The 26,657-nt window shown below is 46.9% G+C and overlaps 2 protein-coding genes across 8 annotated transcripts in view; one reads left to right on the top strand and one right to left on the bottom strand.

Annotated features, from left to right (window-relative positions):
- PI4KA (phosphatidylinositol 4-kinase alpha) overlaps window positions 1-26,657 on the top strand; it is a 151,023-nt gene that overhangs the window by 59,303 nt on the left and 65,063 nt on the right. For 3 of the 6 annotated variants that reach the window (XM_034948745.4, XM_034948743.4, XM_063603229.1), the window contains 4 exons: window positions 113-296; window positions 665-768; window positions 3,039-3,207; window positions 6,115-6,165. In XM_034948745.4, coding sequence (XP_034804636.2) covers window positions 113-296; window positions 665-768; window positions 3,039-3,207; window positions 6,115-6,165 — 508 coding nt within the window. Of the gene's footprint in view, window positions 1-112; window positions 297-613; window positions 769-3,038; window positions 3,208-6,114; window positions 6,166-26,657 lie in introns of all 6 variants that reach the window. The other 3 variants (XM_034948744.3, XM_034948740.3, XM_034948746.3) reach the window with 1 other exon arrangement.
- SERPIND1 (serpin family D member 1) lies at window positions 11,784-26,414 on the bottom strand. 2 transcript variants are annotated; one of them, XM_003806881.7, is made up of 5 exons: window positions 25,378-26,414; window positions 19,322-20,226; window positions 15,266-15,539; window positions 13,356-13,500; window positions 11,784-12,629 (listed from the first exon to the last, which is right to left on the bottom strand). In XM_003806881.7, exons 2-5 carry the CDS (start codon window positions 20,208-20,210, stop codon window positions 12,438-12,440), a joined length of 1,500 nt encoding a protein of 499 aa, XP_003806929.1. In that variant the 5' UTR covers window positions 20,211-20,226; window positions 25,378-26,414; the 3' UTR covers window positions 11,784-12,437. The 2 variants fall into 2 exon arrangements, with proteins under 2 accessions (XP_003806929.1, XP_054961802.1); XM_055105827.2 differs by lacking the exon at window positions 25,378-26,414 and having other exon boundaries at window positions 19,322-25,310.

Below are 26,657 nucleotides of genomic sequence, written 5' to 3'. Positions count from 1 at the left end.
ACTGCATCAAGACTGTTATGAAATTAAGGTCTAGATCGTAGTCTCTGGGTACTGTTTCACTACTGCATGCTGGAGGACTGTTGCTAGGGCGCTTCTGTTCTTCCTTCTGTAGGGACGCTCACTTGATTCCCGACCACACAATCCGAGCCTTGGGACACATTGCGGTGGCCTTGAGGGACACCCCAAAGGTCATGGAGCCCATTCTGCAGATCCTGCAGCAGAAATTCTGCCAGCCACCCTCCCCCCTCGATGTGCTGATTATTGACCAGCTGGGCTGCCTGGTTATCACCGGAAATGTAAGGGAGGCCAGAGCCAGAACACCACTAACCCTATGCAAGCTACGTTAAACTCTTGACTATAAGGGATGTACAAATACAGATTAAATATACCTTGCAGATGAGCTAAATGCTGACAACGGTTTTAACACGGAGTAGTAAGAATAGTGTAAGGTGCTGTGAGTGTGGGGAAGAAGAGGTTTAATTTCTTGTCAGTGTATTATAACGGAAGATTTGAATCTAAGCCATGTCCCTTTTAGCTTTTAATTTGAGGTTTGATTAAAGCTTTAGAAATGGATGATTTTTGGGCTGATAGTCTTTGGGCTGTTGTGCCCCAGGATTCCAGAACTTCATCCTGCATGGTGACAGTGCATCTTGCTCTCTCCCAGCAATACATCTATCAGGAAGTGTGGAACCTCTTCCAGCAGATCAGTGTGAAGGCCAGCTCCGTTGTATACTCAGCCACCAAAGATTACAAGGACCACGGCTATAGGTAACTGGACCTCATTGTCACTTTTTTATCATGACAGTATTTAACTTACTTTAAAAATGTGAGGTTTGTGAATTTTTCTCTTAAATAAACTCTTCTTGCAAGAAAACTATATGCTACAGATCAGTGCACACATAAGGGGGGAAGTGAAAACCCAATGTGGCCCCCACCTGGAGGTGACCACTGAGCATCTCAGCGCACGAGGTTTCAGCTCCTTCCTCTCCTTCTGATCGGGCCCATGCTGCACATGCAGCTGACCTGCTTTTTTATGGGGCAGCACATCAGCCACACCATGAATGATCCTGCGCAGGTTGCCTTTAGAGGTTGTGGAGCGTCCCATCCTATAGTAGAACCAAGATTTAACCAGCCAGTCTCTAGCTTGGATGTTAGGGTGTTTTCCAGTTTTCCCACTAATAAATGCAGCATTGACAGCCTAACAGCTACATATCTCTGAGCATCTTTGATGCTTTCTGTGGGTTAGATTCAGAGAAGTAGGATTTTGGGTCCAAGGAAGTAGGCGTTAAATGTCCTTGAACATTTGATACTTGTATAAAGTCTGACCAGTTTTCCCTGACAGATTGAGAGATGCTTCTTGGCTATTCCTTACCCTCCTCTAGGAGTGCCTTGAGGACAGGGACATGTTCATCCGTGTTTGGAAGAGAGGGAAGGGGAGAGGTGAAGTCAGATGAGGACAGGAGGGTGGGGAGGGAAGAAGAGAGCCCCTTTGCAGGCGTTACTCTTCTTGACCTCCGGGCTCCTCCCTTCTGACGGTGAAGTCCAGGCCTTCCTCTGAGATTCTCTCCACGTCAGTTTAGTGGGTGGGAGTGCAGCTGTGGAGCCATGCCATGTAGCTGCATGACCTCAGAAAATGCTGAACCTCTGTGCCTCAGTTTCCTCATCTGCCAAATGAGAACCTGCCTGCAGTTGGGAATGAGATTGCATACGTGAAAGCTCCCAATCAATAGAGCTGTCTCTCACATCGATACTACTTCATTGCCTTCTTGCTGCCACCGTCATGAGCCCAGGCTACTAGAACAGCCTGAAGACTGGATTGGGGATGGGGTCAGGCTCTCCTTTCCTTCCTTCCTCTGTCCCATTCTCTGCCATGGAACCTGCACACAGGCCAACACATTGCTTCCTTGCGCCTATGTGACTGCTGGGCCCTTTCTCCAGGAGTGTCCCCAGCTGCCTCGCCAGCTGCCTCCTCGGTTTCCTTTGCTCCCACCCCTCCTAGGTGTTCTGCCATGCCTTACCCTGTGTCTGTAGCACCTGCCAGTCTTCATCCTTCCAGTTCTTCAGTTCTGGCTCAGCTTGCCTCTCCTTCCATAAAGCCTTTTCTCATATTGCCACCAAAAATGATTTGTCATCTTCCTCACCAGTGTAAGCATTTACTGCCCTTTGTTTGCCCTTGACCTACCAGGTATTACTTAACTGCAGTGCCTTTTGCCGTGGCTGCCGTTGCTCTGGGATTTCTTAGTGGAGCAGACGACATGCTTAGTGCTTCACGTGGTGTTTCACTCTTCCCGTGATCCTACGAAGAGAAATTATCATCCTTGTTTTACTTAGGAAGAAACTGAGGCTCAAAGACTTAAAGAGACTTACCCAGGGTCGTGCCGCTTGGACGTGACGGAGTCTGGCAGTCTCCAGGGCCACAGAAGCCTGGTTGGCCTCAGTGGTTTCAGGTTTCTGGCCAAAGGGGCAATGTCAGCTTCACATCCAGGGTTTACATTGGGCCAGCCAAGATCCTGAGGCAGGACCCCGGAACACTTGCTGAGCATTGGATGTGAAAAAATACTGACATCAGCTCCAAGGTGGAGGCAGCGTTAGGGAGAAGCTGGTCATGAGGTGAAAGTTCTGTGGGTGGTAAATGATGCATTAAGGCTCTTTGTGATTTGTAGGGGGGAAGCAAGATCCAACCTGGAATGCCTGGGCATGGGCCCTTTCATTTTCAGCCCTGAGGGAAGTGTCCTGAGACCCTCACAGGTACCCAGTGTTGCAGATGCCTAGAACTTAGTCTCCTGGAGGTCCTTACTACATTTCAGGAGAGAGGATTGCAGTCATTTCTGCATCAGTTGGCTTTCTGCTACAGGTTGTTTTTCACGAAGATGACATGTTCTTCTCCACTTGAGAGTTCTTTGGTTTACAGACACTGGGAGGAGTGTGGTAAGGCAGGCTGGGCCTGGCCCGCTCAGCTCGCCTCACCCCTGCAGTGCCGTCCCTTGGGGACGGTTGAGGGCCTGGCAGTGGCTGTTATTTCACTCCTTCTTCTTCAGGCATTGCTCCCTGGCAGTGATTAATGCCCTGGCCAACATCGCGGCCAACATCCAAGACGAACACCTGGTGGATGAGCTGCTCATGAACCTGCTGGAGTTGTTTGTGCAGCTGGGGCTGGAGGGGAAGCGAGCCAGCGAGAGGGCAAGCGAGAAGGGCCCTGCCCTGAAGGTAGGAAGGAGGATGGCTATGCCTTCCCCATCAGTGTCCTATCCCTGCTGGCCAAGGCTTAGTCTTCAGGCACCATCTTGGTTGGAATATGGCACTTTCTTTGTGAATGATTTAAATGTGCCTGGAATGCAAGTAAGAAGGGGTGGAGTTCTTTCTCAAGGATGCTGGTGGGGATCAGGGGAGAGGGCAGTTTTCTCACTGGGTTATATCCAGCTCATAATAGCTGCCCGACCCATCCTAGGGTGGTGACATGACAACAGTCTAGCCTCAGCTCCCCACGGGCACCTCTCTCTGTCCTTGCCTTTATCATGAAGCCCAGCGGTGGTAGCTGGGCCTAGGAGGACTTTAAGGGCCCATCATCAGAACACGGTGGCAACATGAGAAGGGCCAGATTTCACCTAATCTCAGGCCTCCCAAGGAAGACAGGTCTACTGAGATAAACGTCATGTCTTGAATCCCCAAATACATTCATGGTGGGGCCGAGGCAGGTGAGGCCTCTTCCTTCGTGACTCCCCAGTAGCATGTCACGTGGGCACTAGTCGCTCTACCATGTTAGGAATAACCCTTAAAATTTTAAGGAAATTGAATATTTGAACAGAAGATTTTTAGTAAAGCAATTTTATTTTTGCATAGAGGGGTGTCTTTTGGGCTAGCTGTTATAAGAGCATATTTGAATAAAGGGCATGAGAATTTTTATTTTTGACTCAAGTTTTGTTTTTGTATTTTTTTTATTGGCTGGGGTTGGGTCATATAATTTAAACTAATTTTGGTTGGCTAAACATTTGATTTTTTTAGATAGGGTGGGTATGTAAAAGAAAGTGGAGAGAAAGGGGAAGGGGGTGTTTGTAATGAGCTAGAAAGTTAGTTTTTTTTTTTAAATAAGGAAAGGAATATGAGTTGGTGTTGATAACACTTGGTACTGAGGCGTGTTTAGGCATTTAATAAAGGCAAAAAGGAAAAAAAAGAAAAAGTGGGGGGTACTATAAATTAAAAAATAAAAGATTGATCAGATTATTTAAAGAAAAACCCCATTGTATCCCACAACCATATCTGTACTTCCACCCTGTTTTGTCATTTCCTCTCTCTTCCATTTCTTCCTTCCCCTTCCCCCAGACAGTTATTGTTCACCTACTCTGTGCCAGCTACTGTCCTAGGTCAGGTGTCAGCCCACTTTTTCTGTAAAGGGCCAGAGTGTAAATATTTTACGCTTTGCAGGCCATACAGCTTCTGTTGTAACTGCTCAACTCAACTCTTCTGTGGTCACCTGTCTATGAACGAACAGGCGTGACTGTGCTCCTATAAAATTGTATTTGCAAGAACAGGTGTTGGGTTGGATTTGGTTCATGGGCCATAGTTTACCAGCCCTTGCTCTAGATGAGGGTGTTACAGAAGTGAACGAGACAGACAGGGTCCTCTCTGCCTGTGGCGCTGAGTGGGAGAGTGAAACAGGGCAGTGTGGTGAGGGGCACTTCAGATTGGGCTGGTTGAGAAGGCCTCTCTGAAGAGTGGCATTTGAGATGACAACTGCATGAAGGAGTACCCCTGTGAAAGTCTCAGCCAAGAGAGAGTGGCCGATGCAAGCAGGGATCCTAAGACTCTTGTCCCTAATTCAGCCTTGCTATGCCGGGCCCTCCGACAGTCATGTGGCTGACTAACTCCCCAAGTCTCCCAGTGGGGTACACAGCTGGGACCACCTCAGTGCACAGGAGAGAAGTGCGTCCCGCGTGTCTAGCGGGACCTTAGGCATCAGGAGAAGAGTGGGGTACTGATGATACAAGGTGGTGCTGAGCACCTGAGAAAGCAGAGGCTGTAACCTGTCTGAGGGGCGTTTCAGGAGCCTGCTCTCCCCTGGAAATTGGACCTCAGTGCCCCACCTTGTGGAGGACAAGGAGCTATAATTATAAATTAAACTAAGGTCTGTGGGTTGTTCTCCATCATCACGCATCCCTTAGGCTATCGGTTTCCCAGAGGGGACCAGGCAGGGCCACCCTTGTGGCCCCCAGCCCAGGGAAAACAGCTTGGCGTTCTTTTTAAATTTTCAAAAAAATTTTTGTGAGTACATAGTAGGTGTATATGTTTACAGCTTGGCATTCTGTCCCCACCACTGAGGTGCTGTGTGGCCTTGGCAAGCTACTGAGACCTCCCATGAATCTTCCCAGAAGTTAGTGCATGCGAAGCACTCAGCACAGTGCCTGGCCGCAGTGGATGCTCAAGGTCTTCAGCTGCTGTTGTTATTATAGATTAAGAGCATAAATCAAGTCGGCTTAGGCCAGTGCTTCCAGAATTTTTACTAGTCAGTGTGTACTGAAGATTAGCTACATTTGTGTGTCTAGCCAGAGAGTCTATCTTTTATTAAGTAACCCCCCAAATTTCCCTAACTTGGGAAGAATATATGTTTATTTTAGAAAAGATACAGAAGCCTATAAATAGTAAAGTAAAAAGCACTTATCCCTTGACTCAGATATATAATCATTACTAACACTTTGACAGATTTCTTCCTAGCTTTTTTATGCACATGTATTTATTACATAATTGGGATTGAATCATAGCATAGTCTTAAATCTTGATTTTTTTTTCATTTGACATGTGCTGTGGGCTCTTTCCATGGTGACTAAATGCTTTTCAGAAAGTTGTATTTTAAATAGCTGTGTCATATCTAATTATGCAGAAGTACCATGATTTATGTAATCATTTATGTAACCATGGTTTATTTTTCACATTTGTTTTCATTTTTTGCTATTAAAATTATGCTGGATGAGCATCTCTCTGCCTCTCTCTGCATATCTCTCATCATTTCTCTTAGATTAAGACATTCCAGGTTTACATAACCCTATGTTGTATCTTGTGTTTTTTTTTTAATAAAACAAACACATACTCGTTAATGACAACAATTCTGTTCTTTTCTAGGCTTCTAGCAGTGCAGGGAACTTGGGAGTACTCATTCCTGTAATAGCTGTGGTGAGTATTCATTAATTGAATGATAAAAACTGCAGATACTGTGTTCGTGCTTTAAGTGTTGCCTGGTGACGCACAGTAAATTCCTTAGAAAGGTGCAGTGTTGAGGCCCCTATGCCTCTAGATGTGACTGCTGCAGCCATCACCAGCTTTTCCATGACAGCCCCATAGGTGTGTCCACCATGGCACACCCTTCACTCCCTTTCTCCATGACCTGCCCGAACCCCCTCAACCAGTTGACAAGGGCACTTGCTTTGGTTCCCTGCCGGGTGGCTCCCAGGTCCTAAATCTGACTCCACTTTCATCCTGTGTCTCATGCCCTTGTGACTGATGCTGGGCCAGCTCCCTGCTTCCATCCCTTCCTTGGCTCCTTCCCACAAGTGCAGGCCTGGAAGCCTCTTGTCGGCACTCAGACCTCGGAGCTATGGCCCCAGTCTCCTTCAGGGGGCGTTGTTGGCATGGCGGGCACAGTCCCTGCCTCCTGTGTGGCACCATCGTGTTGGAGAGCCTGTTTCCATCCTGTCCTGTCCCAGCTTGGGTCCGCTTCTTCCCAAATGACTTGTAGAAGTTGTTTTTCCCTTTCTTCGTCACTCCTAGCTGCAAGTCCTAAGCCCAGCACCTATGTTCCAGTATTTATTTTCATTCCATATTCTCTCCCTTCCATTTAACCGACCTTCTAGGCCATCCCTTGTGTCTGCCTTACAGTGCCTTCCCTCCTCCTCACCCCATAGTAGTTTGAGTCTTGAGCACTTACATGTGTCCCCTTCACCTTGTACACCAGAGGGGTGGGCCTGGTGGCAGAACTGCTAGGGCAGCCTAGGGACGTGGAGGTCAGGCAGACAGGTGGCATTGCAGGCGCAGAGAGGCACCTCTCCTGGTCTCATTGAAGTTGTTCCTCTGCTCACACCATCTGAGTGTTCATCATTATTCCCAACCTGGGGACTTCTAGGGTGTCCAGTTTTGGCTGGCCGAGGTAGATGAAAAATAGTAACTGACTGGTCTGCCATTATTTATCTTTAGTAGTAAAATGTCATATGTCGCATGTTATTTATTTTTTATTTTTTATTATATTGTATTTTATTTTTTATTTTTGAGACAGATTCTCACTCTGTCACCCAGGCTGGAATGCAGTGGTGTGACCTTGGCTAACTGCAATCTCCACCTCCTGGGTTCAAGCAATTGTCATGCCTCAGTCTCCTGAGTACCTGGGATTACAAGCACGCCCTACCAAGCATGGCTAATTTTTGTATTTTTAGTAGAGATGGGGTTTCACCATGTTGGCCAGGCTGGTCTCGAACTCCTGGCCTCAAGTGATCCACCCGCCTTGGCCTCCCAAAGTGCTGGGATTACAGGTATGAGCTGCCGCGCCCGGCCTGCCATGGTATTTTTCATGGACACCCCCATTGGTTGATTTATTTTTATTTTTATTGTTTTTGAGACAGGGTCTCATTCTGGCACCTAGATTGGAGTGCAGTGGCACAGTATCAGCCCACTGCAGCCTGGACCTCTGGAGCTCAAGCAGTCTTCCCACCTCAGCCTTCCAAGTAGCTGGGACTACAGGTGCACATCACCATTCTCAGCTACTTTTTCTATTTTTTTGTTGAGATAGGGTTTTGCCATGTTGCCCAGACTTGTCTCGAACTTCTGAGCTCAAGTGATCTGCCCCACTTCAGCCTCCCTTAGTGCTGGGATTACAGGCGTGAACCACCATGCCTGGCCCCATTGGTTGATTTTTCAAAACAGAAATTTTCCCACTGTGTAGTTAATGTTGAGTAGTGTATGCTTGTGTGTTTAAAGTGCTGTTGTATGTGGGCCTTTTATGTGGCCTGGAGGGAAAAGTAAGGGGCATGAAGCCCAAGGCACTCTGTTGGCAGCAGGCTCTGCAGGAGAGCAAGTTTTAGGCAGATAGGGAGGATGCTTAGGGCAACACTAAAATCAGTGAGTTCCAGGATCTTTGACCATTAGAACTTGATGACCTGTATTCTTGTGGACTTTCAAATATGTTGAGCAGTTGTCATTTAGAGCTTAATATATGCATAGTGGAAATCTGTCGGGCACTTTGCACTTTAGGGAAGCAGTGAGTGGTGAGGTTGGTTGAAATTACACAAATTTGAGGGTCACAGGGTTCCAGGTTGGACTCCTGGTCCTACATGTGGGATCGTGTGTGAGCCTGCGCCTCTCTGGGCTGCTGGGGTGGGTGGTACAGGCAGAACTGTTATCTGTGATAGCTTAGCACATGCTCATTTAAATACTCCCCTGATGTGACCTTTTACATGAGTAGAATAAGTGTATTTTTAGTGAAAGTTAATGGTTATATTATGGGGGAGGAAACAAATATTTGATTTTATTGCTCAACAAAGAGCACAGAGATCATGGGTCCTTGCATTTACTTTATGGTTACCCCTTGGACCTTCTGGAAGAAGCTAATTTCCAGAGGTGGTTTTTTTTGTTGTGTGTGTGTGTGTGTATGTGTGTGTGTGTGTATATGTGTGTGTGTGTGTTTGTTTTGTTTTAATTTTTTTTATTTTTATTTTTATTTTTGAGACAGAGTCTCACTCTGTCTGCACTGGAGTGCGGTGGCGTGATTTTGGCTCACTGCAACTTCCATCTCCTGGGTTCAAGCTATTCTCCTGCCTCAGCCTTCCAAGCAGCTGGAATTACAGGTGTGCACCACCATGCACGGCTAATTTTTGTATTTTTAGTAGAAATCAGTTTTTGCCATGTTCACCAGGCTGGTCTCAAACTCCTGGTTTCAAGTGATCCACCTGCCTCAGCCTCCCAAAGTGCTGGGATTACAGGTGTGAGCCACCACTCCTGGCCTACTTATTTTATTTTTTAAAAGAAAGATATACTCTATTTTGTATATAGAGTATATTCTGTGACCTTTGATGACACAGTGTCTCAGATTACTCTGTTGAATGGAAGTACCAGTGGATTTGGGGCAGGAAGCCTGGGTTTTGGCCCTAATGCAGCTGTTCTCAGTGACTTTGAGGGAGTTGCTAGGAAGCTGGGTCGTACAATCTCTGAGGCTCCTTCCTGGCTAGATTTGGTGATCTTTGTACCGCAACTTTGTGAATAATATTTCTTCAGATGTCATTGATTAAATTACTTCAGTTGTTATTTAGCTTGTTAGTTAAACGTTTTGAATGGTATCTAATGCTTAGAGACTTAGTTGTTCCACTGTCATATAATAGTGATTTAATAAGATGCACCTCCTTCTGGAAAAACATTCATGTATTTCACTGAGAGCAAGTTTACTTGTGTCACCAGTCACTTTTGTGGCCTTGGAAGGTTTACTTATTTTCTCAGTGCCTGCAAAACCAGGTGTGTGTGGATTAACATGTTTTAGGTCACAGAGAACCTTTTCGAAAACTGCGCACTCTCTGTCCGTGGAAATCCATATTATTCTCAAGATTTTGCATGTAACCTCAGGAAGTTAAATGGAAGCAATCTACCCAAGGCTCCCCAGTTAAGAAGGCCTGGCTTACGTACTCTCTTAGATTGAGAATAATGTGACAACCTTTCCTAGTTCTTGCTAAAACCAAGCAGTGAACTAAATGCTTTCCAGACCAGGCATGGTGGCTTACACCTGTAATCCCAACACTTTGGGAGGCCAAGGTGGGCAGATCACCTGAGGTCAGGAGTTCGAGACCAGCCTGTCCAACATGGTGAAACCTCATCTCTGCTAAAAATACAAAAATTAGCCAAGCGTGGTGGCACGTGCCTGTAGTCCCCAGCTACTGGGGAGGCTTAGGCAGGAGAATTGCTTGAACCCAGGAGGCGGAGGTTGCAGTGAGCCAGGATTGTGCCGTTGCACTCCAGCCTGGGCAACAGAGCGAGACTCCGTCTCAAAAAAATAAAATAAATGAATAAATAAATAAATAAATAAATGCTTTCTAGACATTAATTTGATTAATCCTCACAGCAGTCCCTCAAGGTAAGTGCTACTAGTCTCCCCATTTTACAGATGAGGATACTGAGGCACAGAACCTGCTACTAGAGTTTCATAGCTACTAGATGGCAGAGCCAGGATTCAAACCAGGCAGCCTGGCTCAGAGCCTGTGTTCTGAATGAGTACTCTCCTGCTTTGAGTAACAGATGGGCTAGTTTCTGTAAGAGGGGATCTGAGAGCTTCTGAGTGGGTGTACATGAACAAAAGGCATTGAAACGGAGGTGTCTGGATGCTCAAGAGTGTGGAGGACTCCACACCGGCTGTAGCAGAGAGGGCGCTGGGTGAGCAGAAGTGACCACTGCCTTTCTGGGTATGGGACAGACATGGCAAAGGACTAAAAGGGTTTTTTGAGATTATTACATTTAGAAATGAGAAGAGCCAAAAGGAAGCTGCAGCAAGATGAGAAATATAGGACAGGCACCAGAAAAGAAGAGTGGTGAAGCAGGTTGGAGAATGACAGAAAAGAAGAGTGGTGAAGCAGTTTGGAGAATGACAGAAAAGAAGAGGGGTGAAGCAAATTGGAGAATGACAGAAAAGAAGAGTGGTGAAGCAGTTTGGAGAATGACAGAAAAGAAGAGTGGTGAAGCAGTTTGGAGAATGACAGAAAAGAAGAGTGGTGAAGCAGTTTGGAGAATGACAGAAAAGAAGAGGGGTGAAGCAGATTGGAGAATGAATTGAAGGAGTGGGCCATCCGCAGCATCAGGGTTCACCAGGAAGCCGAGAGGATGGCTTGGGGCAATTCACCCAGCCCCTGCACCATCTGCTCTCAGCAGAGTAAGGAGGCAGAGCCCAGTGTGGGAAGTCAGGAAGGGAGCAGGGGAAAGCAGGGCTGCAGGGTCCCCCTGCCTGGGTGTGGATTCAGGCCTCAGGCAGAGGCCTTCCCTTCTGTGAGCTGAAATTGCTTCTGCAGCTGTAAAAAGGAGGGGTAACAGTGCCAGCCCCCTAGGGATTGAGGGTAAGGAGACTCTGTGAGATAACCCACAGGCATGCCTACACAGGGCAGTGACGTTCCCCTTCCGTCCCTACTCCCTTTTACCACTCTTCTTACTGGTATTGGTCTCATGGGGTCAGAAGCCTGTGACAGGACTCCTTGTGTGGTCCCTGGAGTCCAGCCAACCTGCACTTGAACCCAGCACCACTACTTCAGCATCTTGGACAGGTTTCAGAACTCTTCCAACCCTTGTCTTCCTCATCTGCCAGGCTGTGGGGGTTACAGTTAGACACCTGCACACACAGCACCTGTGACCGTCAGTCATCCCCTCACTGAAAGAGCACTGGCACTCTTGCGTGCTGAACAGCCTCTGTGGATTTCACTTGTCTTACCCAGGGATTGAAGGATCCAGAAACATATTCCTCAGGTGTCATCTGCTCTGTCAAACCAGACCCACTGCAGGACCAGGTATGAGGGATGAAAGCTGCAGCAGCCTGGCATAGACTGTGGGAGCCCTGGGGCTTGTGTGCCACTTAGCACCCCACAGTTCTGGGGTACTGCACAGACCCTCCCCAGGATTCAGCACACACCTGTCCTGTCCTGAGAACATGCCCTGCTGTGGCACATTGTGGTGCTCAAGTGACTTCCTCTCAGCCTTTATCATACCTGGAGTTATCCAGGAATTTGGATTTGGCTTTTGATATTTGAGCTTCAAAAAATAGAGAATTATAACAGATACACAGTAAATGTGGCTCCATTTATTTATCTCTAGTATGGGAGACATGGCACACACTGTCCTCCAGGTCACAGGGAGGCAACAGCAGGAGGGACTGATGGCATTCATCATGGATTTGAAAGGTCAGGCTTTGAGAAAATTAAGCCCTAACATTAGCCCAGGGCACCCCTCATATGTCTTGAGGTGGCTTCTTCCCTGGACATCAAGAATGGTGCTAGTTGTGTACCCTCCTTGGGAGAGGTAAGGAATTAGTCACACCACTCATTTCTGTGCTTGGTATTCAGATGAGGGGCCTGGTGGAGAAAGGCTTGAGTGACAGAGTCAGGTGTGCAAGGATGGGGTCACCGGAGCGGGAGGTGCTTAGGACGCGCTGCTCAGGTTTGCTGTGAAGAGTGGGGAGGTGAGACCCTCTAGGTAACAGCAGACACACTACAGTTACAGTGACTTCTATGAGCTTACAGCATGGGCTGTTGTGCAGAATTGATTCCAACAAGCCTCTCTTCTTGGTCGTTTCTAAGCTCCTCTCATATGGGCCTCGAATTCAGATTGGTAGCGTAAACTACGTAAATGATGCCAGAACATCTCTGTTCTCATTGTTGGAATGGAAACAAAATGAGGGTGCCCCCAAGGCACTTCAGACACCCAGACCTCCACCTCTAGGACCTGCTGGGGTTGGCCACTCTTCCCATGAAGAGCAGGCAGCTGGTGCGGTGCTCGTAGATGAGGAAAAGAAAGGGGCGGTCGACAGTGAAGCGGACTTGGGTGGACAGCGGCATGAACCCCACCGTGGTCACAGTGGTGGCTTGGGTGCCTTCCTCGTTCACTGTGATCGTGCCTTGGTGCTTGAACTGTTTGGAAAGGAAAGTTGTCAGATTCTGGAGGTCAGCACACAGAGGGCTAGAGTGCCCAGCACAATCTCATATCATTCAGGGAAAGGATCCAAAGACAACATGTAAGGTGGAAATCACAGCTGGTCAGGGTCACTCTTGAAAATATCTGTCACCACCTGTCAGGGGCAGCCGTTGCACTTAGAGGCCGGCTAGGTTCCTGTTCCCTCTTGGCCAGTGCCTGTGGTCTGAGGGTCGTGGGGGCTGGTGCAGGACAGCCACCCCAGCTCCAGCTCCCCACACTGCTGCGCACTTCTCCGGGACGGGGAACTGGGTCTGCTGCACTGTTTGGACTGGTGTTCTCTCTCTTTTGCTGAGCGCCTGATTGGTTTAAGTTAAGTATGTGTATAGTGCGGTGTTTAATGGCTCTTTCATGATTTGGCTGGGGGTAGCTATTTCCCAGACCGCAGCACATGTCTCCCCTGTCTCTGGTGTCAGCGGGAGTGGGGCTCACCCCATGGCTGCTCTTGGGACCCCCCTGCCCAGTAAGTGTCTGCCAGGTGCCGTGCTCTCCAGCTGGCATCCATGAAACTAGGCATTCTGTGTACCCCACCCAGGCCGAAGAGCAGACTCAGCACCCCAAGCTGGGACATCAGATTGGGGGGTGGGTAGGAAGGGCAAGTGGAGGTGGGGCTGTGCTGAGGCAGACCCTGGGGACGGGTCGGGGGTGGACAAGGGAGTGGTTACCAGGTCGATGGCGATCCTTTGGTCTGAGATGCCTGCCATGTTGCCATTTTTGTCAAACAGCGTCCTGATCCCCATCAACTTCAGGGACTCCACTAGATTGTAGTTCTTCTCCAGCTTGAATTTCGGCAGAAGCACTTCTCGAGTTCTAGACAGAAAAGGAAAGGGGGGCCCAGTTTTATTGAACCACAAGTTACAAAAGAATCATGATTTTCCCTTTAAAGGGCCGCGGGTTATATTTATCACAGAATTGATATAGCACTTATTAAAATTTATATTCTTGGACTGTCAGTTGAGGATTTTAGGAAGCCCACTCCTTTGTAATTCCGCTACTGAAAACTGAGGTGTGTTTTCTGTTGCATGATTACTTCCTTGAGACTGTGTGGTTCGTTTCCTATCTTCAAGGTTAGCAGCAGAACTTTTCCTGGTTTATGGTTTAAAAAGGCATCTAAAATAATTCTCTGGTTTGGTTTCCCAATTTTAGGCATTTGGTTTTTTTTTTTCGTAATTAAGGAGTCGAATATCTGGTAGTGTACTTTTAAAAAGAACCTTCCCTGTATATACTAGACAATGCTGAATATTCTCAATCTTTGCCTCAACTTACTCAATCCCTAAGGGGGCGGATAGCAACAGTAGTGCCTGTGGAGTCAGTCTGGCACTTTGCAGGGGATAAAGAGATTTAAGGTGCAATCCCAGCTGGATGGGCAGGAAGGCTTGATCTTCTTCACTCTTTTACCTAGCTCATACCTTGCACCAAGTAAGATCTCAATTAAAAGTCAAATGGGCCAGGCACAGCGGCTCATGCCTGTTAATCCCAGCACTTTGGAAGGCCAAGGCAGGAGGACTGCTTGAGGCCAGGAGTTCAAGACCAGCCTGGGCAACACAGCGAGACCTCATCTCTACCAAAAAAAGTTTAATTAGCTGGGCATGAAGGTGCACGCCTGTAGTCTCAACTATTCAGGAGGCTGAGGTGAGAGGATCACTTAAGTTCAGGAGGTTAAGACTGCAGTGAGCCATGATGATGCCACTGCACTCCAGCCTGGGTGACAGAACAAGACCCTGTCTCAAAAAAAAAAAAAAAAAAAAAAAAAGATGCAGTGCCTTTCTCAAGAGCTGCCGGGCTGCAGGGAGGAATGGAAGGAGGCAGGTACAGAAGGGACGTTGTTAAGGAAAAATTCACAGAGCATGATGACTGGCTACCCGGGCATATGCCTTCCTCTGAGAGCCTACTTTTCTCAGTTTGGTTGCGTATGTTTGTATTCTTGTCCTATAAGGAGGTTCAAACCAGAATCACTTCTTCATATGGGCCTAGCCAGTATGCAGTAAAACAGAAATAAGACCTCTCCATTCTTTCTGCCATGACCCAATAATAATCTCAATAAGTACTTAACATCTGCAGTTTTAACTATAAAGTAATGAATAATAATAGAGGAAATCATGAATGATGTGTCCTCGGTAGGCTAAGAGGACCTTGGAATTTCCTGGGCAGGGAAGAGTTGAGCCAATCTTTTTTTGAGTGCCTCCTAGGTTCCAAGTACTGGGAGGGGCGCTCAGCATCGCTGATTCTGTTATTTTCTCAAGTGACCCGGGGAAGTAATGGAATTATACCCATTTTAGGGATGATGAAGCTGGGACTCGAAGCCACAAAGCAAGCACCAAGCTGTCTCTAAGTCATCTGCCTCTAACTTCTGAAACTGGCCCCTAGAGGGCAGATGTGTCCCTTATGAATGCTCTCTAATCATCTCTTATCTCAAGCAACAAATTGGGGCTGAATTAACAGAGTGGCCCTGTATGGAAGTTCTTGGGTACTTGTACATAATTCTCCCTTTTTAAAAAAATGATCCATTTTCCAGTATTCCCAGACGCCCCCAGCATCTGGGAGCTCAAAAGAACAAACACACAGTGTGAAATACCTGTTTGTCATGCTTTTTTGCCATCTCTCCACCACCCGGGGTGTCAGTTGCGCTTCGAGGGTCTTCATCCCAGACATCTTGTGTGGGACCACAATTAGCATACTGATGCCCCCCACGTATTCCAGCTGGAGGATGTCGCAGTCCAGCTCCTGGTCATTTGCTGCGAGGAAGTTCCCCTTGGTCTGCATCATGGAAACCTTAACTACCTCTCTCTCATTCAGCCGGAAGTTGTGGTTGTGTGTCATTTCCACTGGGAATTTATTCACCCAGGATCCTGTAAAGGCCACAGGAAGAGGCTGTTATGAGAAGGTTCCTTTAGGGAAATCGTCTCACCCTTGAGAGTGAATCTGATTTCCCTGGAGGCCTCATTCAGATAGCCTGCAGAGCCGACCCCACAGTCTCTTGATTCCTGAGGCCTGATTTGGGCAGAAATTTGCATTTCTAACAAGAGAGGTTAACAAGAGGTTACCCGGACTGGAATAGTTTCTGGAGTAGGGTCTGATACGAACTAGTTGTTTGACCATGGTAAGGCACCTAACTCGCTTCTGTTTCTTCATCTGTCACATCTGTCAAATGAGTAACTTTGAGCTCTTTCCAGCTTTTATTACTGTTGTTATTATTATTTGGTTTTTGAGACCAGGTCTCACTGTGTCATGCAGGCTGGAGTGCAGCGATGCCATCATAACTCACTGCAGCCTCACACTCCCAGGCTCAAGGAATCCTCCTGCCTCAGCCTCCCTCCCCAGTAGCTTGGACTACAAGCACATGCCACGCCTGGCTATTTTTTCTTTCTTTTTTTTTTTTTTTTTTTTTTATTGTAGATGGGGTCTTGCTGTGTTACCTAGGCTGGTCTCAAACCCTTGGCCTCAAGCAATCCTCCTGCCTCAGCCTTCCAAAGCACTGGGATTATAGGCATGAGCCACCCTGCCAGCCTCAGCTCTGTCTTGATGGCCTTCATCCCTCACACTGTGATTCTGTAGTGACTAACAAGACATTTGGGTGATGCCATGTTGCCCTTAGGATCACCACTGTAGATATGGGGACAGTGCTGTGTATCCAGGAATAAGCCCATGTCTATGTTAGCTCTAAGATGTGAGTAACTAATAGTAATGGGTGACTAGTAGTTGAGAACTGGCCATGTGCCGGGCATTCTTCTCAGCACCTTTCCTGTATTATCTTATTTCTGCTCCTAGCAACATGCAAGTTGTGTGCTTTTTGTTATCCCTCTTTTACATATGAGGAAACAGAGGCACAAAGAAGTGAAGTAACTTGTTCAAGGTTTCTAGCTGGTGGGTAGAGCAGCCAGGATGAGATGAGCAGGAGGTGTCTTGGAGGTTGAAGTACCAGACAGCTCCTGCCTGCCTGTGAGTGAAGCTCGATTCCCTTCTCCCTGAGTCTGCCTCACCCAGGGTTTCTCAACCTCAGCATTTTTGACATTTGGGCCACATAATAGTTTGTGGCAATGTGGGCTGCCCTGTGCATGGTAGGGTGTTTAGCAACATCCCCAGCCTCCCGCTTCTAGATACCAGTAATGCTTACTCCAACCCCCCAGGTTGTGACAACCAAAAGTGTCTTCAGACCTTGGGGACAAAATTGCTCTTTTGGGAATCACGGCCCTTTCAGTTTGGATGGAGCTGTCCCATGTCTCTTGGGATTCTTTCCTTCTGACTTCCTCATGAGAGCCTGCCTCTGTTTATTGTGCTTTACAAAGTGATTATCACATTAAAATTAGAACAAAATTAGTAATGGAGATGATTCCATATGAAATTAAGTGAAATTAAAATTACACTTCTAGACACTCCTCCCCTTTGAGAAGCATCCATGAATGATTGGGTACTCCTAGCATTTGATCCCTTGTGATGCCCAGCATTGAGTGACTATTCTCATGATGGGGAAAGGAAGCAGAAGCATTTGCATGTGTGTTTACACTGTGGTATGACACGGGTTACTGTGTTTAGGAGATTGTCAACTGACCATGCCTGATCATTTCTCCACCTCCATGCAGGCAGGGATGGCTCACTGCTGTACTTCTCTGCCTGTCCCTGAACCCTCAGCCAGGGCTAATGCAGAGGCTCTTTGGTGTACTTGGGGGGCTCCAACAGACCAGTAGGTTGGAGGACTTTGATGCTGCCAAAAATGCTTCTGCCAGCCTGTTCTAAAGTCAGTCCTAAACATAGGTTATTTGCTAGTAGAAGTAAAATAAATGTCACTAACAATATCATATGTTTATCATATTGTACTAGTATTGTAATCTACAGTTTCATTCCCTCAGATTCGCTGAGCTCCTGTCATGTGCCACTCTGTTGCATCGCCATCGCTTATGGTTCTTCCCTCGGCCCTGTCAGAGTGGGTGTCATCTCTGTGATAAAGATAAGGAAACTGAGTCATAGAGATGTTGAATGACTTGTCTGAGGTCACACAAACGAGAAGTGGTGAAACCAGCGCTTAGACTCTTGTTTGCTCAATTCCAAAACTTGTACTAATAACCTGTAATGAAAAGGATATGTGTGTTCATCATGTACATGTGGTCTCTGTGTGTGTGTCTGCCGCAAGCCTGTTAGAACTCAGCCTTTGATTCCACCCACAGGAGGCCAGCATTGTGCCTTGCCTTGGGGTGGAAACCTGGGTGTCAGAGTGACCCTGCTTGGCCTATCCAGCAGAATGCCTGCCTTGTAGAGCTGCAGGGGCCTCAGCCAAGGCACAGAGCAGGTGTGTGGACAGATCAGGAGGGGCTCTGGCCCCCTTTCCCTGAACAGAAGCCAGGAGCTGGGTGGGTGGGGGGGGTCTCCTTCCTTCGCCTGGGCTGCTATAAAACCACGGGAGCTAACTAGCAGAAAGCACTGGCCTCCAAGTACTGCCCTTTGCAGGTACCTGGTAGTCCTTGGTGGCAAAGAGAAGTGGTTGTGTGTCACCACAATTAGTCCTGAAGCCGAACCATTCCTTGTGTCTCCCCTTTCACACACTCAGCTTAGAGAGTAAAGTAGAGGTTTCTTCTGGTCTGGTCCAGGTGAGGATATTTGAAAAGAGAGGTTTGGATTTTACAAATCCATGCTTATTTATTCCTAGGATTCCAGGGGTCCTATGTGTGTGTGATGGGTGTGGGGTGACCTCCTTAAAAAGTGCCCTTGTGCTCAGCCCAGAACAGTTGCTGGGGAAATAGTAATTTATTTCTCCATCCCACCTGCCCAGTAGTTCAAAAGTATCCTGAAAAGCACTTGTAGGTGTCAATGTCAGCTGCTCAAGCTGAATAGTTCACAGGTGCATTTCTTTAGCCTTTTGTCTATATTCCTGCTTATTGATAATTGGGAAAGGAAAAGAGAAAACTCAAATCCAGGCTGGCCAGATGCTAAAACAGTTTTTGTATTATTTCTTCCAATTTAACAGATTGCTAGGGTTGGCCTCCCTGGGTTCAGCTTTGGCTCTGCCCCTTAATAACTGGGTGCCCTTGGAGCATCGTTTTACTTCTTTTTTTTTTTTTTTTTGAGATGGAGTCTCACTCTGTCATCCAGGCTAGAGTGTAGTGGCACAGTCTCAGCTCACTGCAATCTCTGCCTTCCAGGTTCAAGTGATTCTCCTGCCTCAGCCTCCCAAGTAGCTGGGAGTACAGGCACCCACTGCCAGGCCCAGCTAATTTTTGTATTTTTAGTAGAGCCAGGGTTTCACCATGTTGGTCTGTTGGTCAGGCTGATCTCGAACTCCTGACCTCAAGTGATCTGCCTGCCTCGGCCTCCCAAAGTGCTGGGATTACAGGCGTGAGCCACTGCGCCCAGCCCATCCTTTTACTTCATGCGTTGGTGGCTTCCTCTGTAAAATGGGGATGCTAATAACAGTGATGACCTCACAAGGCTGTGTTAAAGCACAGAGTTAGGGCTCAGTAAGTGTCAGATGCTACTGTCACTTCAGCTTGGCCTTCCCTGTCCCTGTTCCAGAGTCAATCTTGTGTCTAGTTTTCCTGGATAAATTATAGCTACAGTACAGTTCTTGGCATTCAATCTACCCACATACAAAAATAGTATGTTGTGGGTTTGCTGTGAGAACTGTAAAGGTGCTTCTTACCTTTGAAGTAGATGCAGTTGAGAATCATCATCTGGGTAGCAGGGTCTATATTCTCCAGAGCATCTTTTATGAGGCCCTTGGTGAGCTTCATGATGTGGTTGTTGGTTTTTGATATGAAGGCAGGGTCTGAGAAGTCAGCTATCTGGGCCTCAGCAAAGTAATACTCTCTTACTTTAGTTTTGAAGTCAAGCAGGATTGGAAACTGCTTCTGGATATAAAGGTCATTAACTGACCGCAGTGTGTACCCAAAATTCCTCCTGAAGAGGCGATGAGTCAGCTTACGGAAGAGATTATGAATGGTCGTGATTTCATACTTGCTGCTGGCATTAACAAAGTCTTTAAAATGCAAAATCGAGTGCACTTGTTCATGGGTCTCTCCCTTCAGACCTAAGGAAATCATACCCATCGCAGTAGAAATGCCAACGGGTGCTATGAAGATGTTATCGAAAGTGTTGACCTGGTCTTTCAGCACTCGGTAGAGGTTGAAAGCGAACTTGGCGTTGAGGATGTTAAGACGCTGGATCCGGCTCTTGCCATGAAAAAGCTGGAGGATGTTCCCAGCACTCACATCAGAGTCTGTCGGGGAAACTGACAGACTGTCGACGATGTCGATGTAGTCGTCGTCTTCACTGAATATCTTCTCCAGGTCCAGATAGTCGTCGTCCTCCTCCCCCTCTGGAATCCAGTCGTTGGTGACGGTGTTTTCCTTGTGGAAGTCGGCAGGGAGAAGAGGCATGCTCAGGTTTTTGTTATTTAACTGCTCCCACTGGGGATCTGCAGACTGAGCAGTTTCCCCTCCTTTCTCTAGCTGATCCAGCGGGCCTTTGCTCCCACCCCACGCAGATGTTATGATGAGGAAAATGAGAAGTGCGTTTAACGAGTGTTTCATTTTGGCGGAGCTAAAGCTGGGAGGGAAAACAGAACACAGTGAAAGGCGGCCTGGCTGATCCGCACCCCGCTGCAGCATCCACATGGCAGGTTCCCTGTGGCTTTGACCCAGGAAGAGGCCCTCACAGCATTAGTTCTTAACTGTTTTAGGATCATGGACTTTAAGAGAATCTGATGTAGATAAACAGACACCCAACCTTTGATGTGGGACTCATAAACCTCAATGAAGGGTCCGTGGGCCCCTTGATGAAAATCCCTTCTTTAAAGGTTTGCAAAACTAACCTTCTAGAATCCTGGGAGCTCAGGCATCCCAGGGAGGAGTTTGTTTTTCTCCAGACACCTTGTCCACCACCTCCAGACAGTGTTTAGTTACCAGAGACAAAGTTCCCACCAGGGGCTCATGGACCAGTCAGGGGACAGATGGGACAGACGTGCAGTAAAGCGAAGGCTCTCAAAATAATGCTGCCAGAGCACATGGGGGTGCGGAAAGGGGTGTGGCTCTACCCTGTGTGGTAGGAGTGGAAGTGCCCAGAGAGTCAGGGAAACCTCACTAAGCTGGGCTTGAGTGGGCACCTGGGGCTGGTGATTGGAGAGTACCTAGAAGGGATGTGCATTAGTGGGACTCAGCCATGCCTGTGTGACTCACACCATTCCATCTTTGCAATGGAGATGCTGTTGAAAAATGTCCATGGGCCAGGCTTTCTGAAAACATATTCTAAAGATACTTGAAATTTGTGCAATCTTTGGGGTTGTTTAATTCGTTGTTTTTTTGTTGTTGTTGTTGTAATTGGCTTTTGTTGTTTTTATTTTTTGAAATGGAGTCTCACTCTGTCACCCAGGCTGGAGTGCAGTGGTGCAGTCTCGGCTTACTGCAACTTCGGCCTCCTGGACTCAAGCAATTCTCTTGCCTCAGCTTCCCAAGTAGCTGGGACTACAGGTGCACACCACCACGCCTGGTTAATTTTTGTATTTTGTTTAGTAGAGATGGGGTTTTGCTATGTTGGCCAGGCTGGTCTCAAACTCCTGACCTCAGGTGATCCACCCACCTCAGCCCCCCAAAGTGCTGGGATTACAGGCATAAGCCACCACGCCTGACCTGGGGTTGTTTAATTTGCAAAAGATTTGGAACTTGTCTAGTGCTGAGACCCCCTCAGGGCGTAGTGAGGTGATGTGGTGGCAGCCCCAGAGGTGATGTCACTTGCTGCAGGTATACTTTTTTCTCCTTTGTATCTCTTAGACAATAGCTCCCACTGCTGTCAGGAGCAACTAAATCTTCTGTGTTACTGCTTCTAACACAGGGTTAGAAACAAGAGATAAAGTCTGTGTGAGGGTGATGTCAGCAAGCTCTTACTCAAGACCTGAGGGGCACTCCCTTTATTTAAGTAAACAAGATAAGCTTTTAGCACAGAGGCATTATGGCAATCCTGTCTTTATTTGTTCCTCTGACTCGTTCAGAGGAGGATCTGACTTGGCCTGTCAAATCTGTTTTGACTGCCAAATCCTTTGTCTTTCTCTTGCTTACTTCCTGGTTATTAACTGCACTCTGGTTAGATGAGCTTTGATGATTCCATGTTTTGCCAGGACAGTGACCATAGGTGTTTATAATGCTGACTCAGACAGGTAATACATGGTCCCAACTTCTAATCACCCCAGAAAGAACTGCCGGCCAGGCGCTGTGGCTTACGCCTATAATCCCAACACTGGGAGACCAAGGCAGGAAGATCACTTGAGCCCAGGAGCTCAAGACCAGTGTGGGCAACATAGCAAGACCTCATCTCTGTGAAAAATTAAATAAATAGGCTGGGTGCGGTGGCTCAGGTCAGTAATCCCAGCATTTTGGGAGGCCGAGGTGGGCGGATCATCTGAGGTCAGGAGTTCGAGACCAGCCTGGCCAACATGGAGAAACCCTGTCTCTACAAAAAATACAAAAAAATTAGCCGGCGTGGTGGCGCATGCCTGTAATCCCAGCTACTTAGGAGGCTGAGGCAGGAGAATCGTTTGAATTCAGGAGGCAGAGGTTGTGGTGAGCCAAGATCGCACCATTGCACTCCAGCCTGGGCAAAAAGAGCGAAACTCCGTCTCAAAAAAAAAAAAAAAAGAAAAGAAAAATAATTAGTCTGGTGTGATGGCACACGCCTGTGGTCCCATCTACTTGGGAGGCTGAAGTAGGAGGATCACTTGAGTCTGCAGTGAGCCGTGATCACGCCACTACTGCACTCCAACCTGGGGGATAGAGTGAGTCCTTATCTAAAAAAACAGAAAACAAAAAAACAAAAAAAAAACTGCCTTTGTTAAGCTTATTTTGTGTCTGTGACCATTTCCTATTAGATAGATATTTGAGGCCCAGAATATCTGCTGCCAGTTGAGGCCAGGTAAGAGTTACTGGCTGCTCTTGTTAAGCAAATATTTGAACTCAGTAGGCCTGAAGATGGGGTAACTGTTCGGATACTCTGCTTGAAATGCTGTCAGTGTGGTTAATGTTGATAATGGCCTCTGTTGGATGCCTGACACGCTGTATAAGGCACTTCGTGTAACTTAGTTTCATCCTCCCAACATTTTATATATCAGGAGACTGAGCCTTTCGTCACTGTCACTAATAAGTGGCAGTGGCTAGATTCGAACCAAGTTGGTTAAGCCTCTAGCCCCACATCAAGCGCTCAGCCTTGTTCGCTCTGGAGTACCCGGATGCTTCCAGACTCCCTGGCCGTGCAGAGCAGCTTCCTAGCTGTTTTCCCAGTGCCAGTCCCATTCCTTGGGTCTTCCCCTTATAATACTGTTGAAATAGTAAGTTCAAAGTTTGTTTTAGTCACAACTAAGAAAGACTTTTGAATTGCACATTTTGGAGCAGGAAAGTCACATTATTTCTGACTCAAAATGCCTGTTGCCTTTTCCAGGTCCCCATCTCAGCACCTGCCTGAGGCTGCAGTGCCACTAGTTTACACACGGGAAAACAGTTTCTAGAAACGATTTCTTTTTATTTTTATTTTGAGACGGCGGGGTCTCACTCTGTCACCCAGGCTGGAGTGCAGTGGCACAATATTGGTTCACTGCCGCCTGTTCCTCTCAGGCTCAAGAGACCCTCCCACCTCAGCCTTTTGAAGTAGCTGGGACCACAGGTGTGTGCCACCACACCCAGTTAATTTTTTGTGTTTTTGGTAAAGATGGGGTTTTACCATGTTGCCCAGACAGGTCTCAAACTCCTGAGCTCAGGCAATTCTCCTGCCTTGGCCTCCCAAAGTGCTGGAATTACAGGTATGAGTTACCATGCTCGGCCTCTAGAAATGATTTCTAATATATGTAGCTGCAAATAGAACTGGGCCCAGTTTCTGAATGGCACTTTGTGTAACTTAGCTTCATCCTCCCAGCATTTTACATATCAGGAGACTGTGTATCAATAGCAACACACTTTTAAAAGTCAGGAACAAAGAAAGTAAGCAGCTGGTAGAAGGCTCCTTACCCAACTACACTTCAAGTGTCCTCCTCTTATCACTTCTTGGCCTTTTGGCTAAGATCAAGAAGAAGAAGACCAGGCATAGGGGCTCACGCCTGTAATCTTAGCATCTTGGGAGGCCAAGGCAGGAGGATCGCTTGAGCCCAGGAGTTAAGACCAGCTGGAGCAACATAGCAAGACCTCATCTCTATTTTAAAAAAGAAAGCCAAAAGAAGAAGGAACAAAGGGGGAAAATGTTTTCTTCTCAGATAAAAATAAGGTTAAAGAACAAAACAAAAACCAACTTGAATAAATAAGCATTCAGGAAAACGTATCTGAGGCCAGATAGAGTGGCAGAGTAAAGACATTCATGTTTTATCCCGGTATTCAGAAGTTATATTTGGAAACTTCTTATACCCTGTTCCCACATTATCTGATAAAAAGCCAAAAATAGTTTTCATCATTCCCTTACCAGAGGAAAGAGAAAATATCTCTGGTATCTTTTATGGATTGAAATTAAAGATCTGAAGGTAAATCTTCCTGATGTTTTGCTATTTAGTATAACAAACATTGTAGAAGACATTTGAAAACTATCACTAGGTTGTGATTAAATCCAGATTACTGTTTGAAGAGAAACAATATATTTTAAAGATAAATCATTCAAAAGTTTGTTTTGCTTTTTTTTTTCCTGGGAACTTCATATTGTGCTTTCTTGCTAATTGCCAGAGCTGGGTTGGCCTTTTCAGTCACGCATCAGAGCATAACACTTGATAAACCGTCATCCCTCCTGGTGTATGGTCTCCAGGCCCAACAGAGCAGGCAGAATGGGAGAGAAGTAACTGCCTAAAGTTTGGAAAACTTTTTATTTTGAAGTAAGTTCAAACTTCCAAAAAAGTTGAAAGAATAGTGTAGTAGAACAACTCCTGTATACCCGTACCGAGATTTACCAGGTTTAAAATTTTGGAACCTTTGCCCTGTCATTATCTGTGTGTGTGTGTACGTACGTGTGTGTTCTCACAGGCATGCACATACACATTTTTTCTTCTAGACCATTTGAGAGTAGGTCTCCTATATCTTGTTCCTCTAACATTTTTTCTTTTTTCTTCTTCTTTTTTTTTTTTTTTTGACGGAGTCTAACTCTGTTGTCCAGGCTGGAGTGCAGTGGCACGATCTCGGCTCACTGCAACCTCTGCCTCCCGGGTTTAAGCGATTCTCCTGCCTCAGCCTCCTGAGTAGATGGGATTACAGGCGCGTGCCACCATGCCCAGCTAATTTTTGTATTTTTAGTAGAGACTTGGCTTCACCATGTTGGTCAGGCTGGTCTTGAACTCCTGACCTCGTGATCCACCCGCCTCGGCCTCCCAAAGTGCTGGGATTACAGGCGTGAGCCACTGCACCCGGCCCCTCTAACCTTTAATACTAATACTTCAGGGAAAATACCTAAGAGCAAGGATATTCTCATACATAATCACAGGACAGTTATCCAATTCGATTAATTTAATATAAGTACAATATTTTCATCTATTCCACAGCTCCCATTCTAATTTTGTCAACTCTCCCAACAATGGAACTGACACAATTTTATAATAGGCACATTGAAAAATGAAACCATTTCCCACTTCTAAAACAGTGTAGAAAGCTTCTGAATTCTTAGTTTGCTAGAAAAATGAACCAGTTGCCTATCCGTAAACACCAAAAATAATTTATAATCAGCAGAAACATTAGAAACCCAACTTACCTCTGTGTTTCTGAGAAGTGGCGCTTCAGAGATGAAAGCAGCCAAGGTCATCAGTGGGATTTTGATGTGAACTTTGGTGCTGGGCTGTTGCTGCATATTTTCCAAAGTAAATAAGTCCCAATCCAAACACCAGGCAACCAGCTTGGTCAGCACAAACCCCCTCAGCTGTGCCTTTGATAACTGTAGAGTGGCTTGCAGCTCCTCATCTCCAGTTCTTAGAGCTGACACTTTGAGTATATGACGGTTACTGTGTTAGCAGGCACACATAGCCTTGGTGCAGGAGCAGCCCCTCTTGAGGTCACCACATAAACAAGGCGCTCATCAGGCCTCTGGGGACCAGGCTGCATTGAGGGTAGCTGAAAGTAGAGACCATGCATCTGCCTCCAACTGTGTCTTCTCTTCTGGGATGATCACAGCATCTGCCCTCCACCTGCTCTCCAGGACTGATGTGGCTGGCTCAGCTACTAGGCGGGTGTCCCTGTCCTTCCAAGAGCTCATTCCTCAGTGAAAGGTGGAGGAGAGAGGACAAAATTAGTGGCTTACAGAATAAGGAGATTGTGGCATGGACCTTTCTTCAGTCAAGGGTTGCTGTGTTTGTTGCCAGTAGGTGCAGCCCAGCACTCCTGTCTGTTGTGGGACAGATAGGACTATTACTGAGCAGTGCCTCCCAAATTCAGGGCCACTTAGGCATTCGTGGGGATCTCTGAGGCTGTGATACATTTTGTGTTTATGGGTGTTTGTTTGTTTGTTTGTTTTGAGACAGAGTTTCGCGCTGCTGCCCATGCTGGAGTGCAGTGGTGCGATCTCAGCTCACTGCAACCTCTGTCTCCCAAGTTCAAGCGATTCTCCTGCCTCAGCCTCCTGAGTGGCTGAGATTACAGGCGCACACCACCATGTCCAACTAATTTTTTGTATTTTTAGTAGAGACGGGGTTTCACTATGTTGGCCAGGCTGGTGTTGAACTCCTGGACTGAAGTGATCCTCCCGTCTCGGCCTCCCAAAGTGCTGGGATTACATGCGTGAGCCACCACTCCTGGCCCTATGTGTTTTTTGAGACAGGGTCTCACTCTGTTACCCAGGCTGGAGTGCAGTGGCGTGATCTTGGCTCACTGCAGCCTCAACCTCCCGAGCTGAAGCAATCCTCCTCACCTCAGCCCTGCAAGTAGCTGGGAATACAGGTGCACACCACCATGTCTAGCTAACTTTTGACTTTTTTGTAGAGACAGGGTCTCACTATGTTGCCTAGGCTGGTCTTGAACTCTTGGGCTCAAGTGATCCTC

The sequence above is a fragment of the Pan paniscus genome, chromosome 23, assembly GCF_029289425.2.
Source record: "Pan paniscus chromosome 23, NHGRI_mPanPan1-v2.0_pri, whole genome shotgun sequence".
Taxonomy (NCBI): domain Eukaryota; kingdom Metazoa; phylum Chordata; class Mammalia; order Primates; family Hominidae; genus Pan; species Pan paniscus.
This window is presented reverse-complemented; position numbering and strand designations above follow the sequence as displayed.